The sequence below is a fragment of the Cryptotermes secundus genome, unplaced genomic scaffold, assembly GCF_002891405.2.
Source record: "Cryptotermes secundus unplaced genomic scaffold, Csec_1.0 scaffold17631, whole genome shotgun sequence".
NCBI classification, from domain to species: Eukaryota; Metazoa; Arthropoda; class Insecta; order Blattodea; family Kalotermitidae; genus Cryptotermes; species Cryptotermes secundus.
Window position 1 is genome coordinate 1 of NW_019743468.1, and position 1,136 is coordinate 1,136.

The 1,136-nt window shown below is 45.7% G+C and overlaps 1 protein-coding gene across 1 annotated transcript; it reads left to right on the forward strand.

Annotated features, from left to right (window-relative positions):
* Positions 1-374: 374 nt before the first annotated feature.
* LOC111874122 lies at positions 375-737 on the forward strand. Its single transcript, XM_023869347.1, has one exon. It carries the CDS (start codon positions 375-377, stop codon positions 735-737), a length of 363 nt encoding a protein of 120 aa, XP_023725115.1.
* Positions 738-1,136: the final 399 nt, after the last annotated feature.

Consider the following 1,136-nt stretch of genomic DNA (forward strand, 5'->3'; position numbering starts at 1 on the left):
ACCTCCGCTTGTCGGCGAAGTTAGAGCTAGCTTTAGCGGATAGAGAGTGTCACGTGGTCAGCACAATGATTCCCCATGGCCGTTAGTCTCGATTTTCTAGACCGGAGCCGCTATTTCCTTGAAATTGCACCTCAATTATCCTCACGAGGCTGAATGGACCCCGTTCCAGACCCACTACTACTCAGAAAGTTTTGTAGCGCCGGGAATCGAACCCAGGACCTCTAGATCTGTAGCCAGCAATTCTGACCACTAGACCACAGCATGAGTAAATCATAATTCCAAAATAACCTTCTATATAGGAGATAGCCCATTTCCTGAGCTTTCCAAACAGTCAAATTTTCCTGCAATAAGTGGACAGAGGGAGCATAAGCAAAATGGCTACATCAGGTGAGAAAGTGGAGGCTTGCACTGTGATGCAGTTCCTGCATTTGCAAGGGAAGTCTGCCAAGGAAATCCACGACCAGATGATTGCTATGTATCAGGAAGGTGTACCATCATATGACACAGTGATCAGATGGAAGAGGCACTTTCATTGTGGACAGACAAACCTCGAAGATGAACCCCAGAGTGGAAGACCATCTCTTGCTGAGGAACTGGGGATTGTGGCACAGGTGGAAGCTTTGATCCTATCTGATAGGTGCATAACTATTGAAGCTATTATTCGTGAGGTCCACATTTTCAACATCATCCATGACGAGTTGCACATGACAAAGGTTGCTGCGTGTTGGTTGCCATGATTGTTGACATCAGTTCAAAAATAGCAACGGATGGATGTGGCAAAGAAACTTTTGCAGTTGTCTCAAGACGAAAATGTGGAATTTTTTGATTGCCTGATCACAATGGATAATGTTGCATCTATCATTATGAGCCTGAAACAAAGGAAATGAGCAAGCAGTGGGAACCTGCAGATCCGACACCACCAAAGAAGACCAAATCCCAGCCATCTTCAGGAAAGGTGATGTTGAGTGTGTTCTGGGTTCGGTGAGGTGTCATCATAACTGACTACATGCAAAAGGGTGTCACCATCACTGGCGAGTACTACTGGAACCTTCTGAGAAAATTACGGGAGGAAATAAAGAAAAGGCAACTCAGAATGCTGGGAAAAGGTGTGCGACTTCTTCATGACAACGCACCGG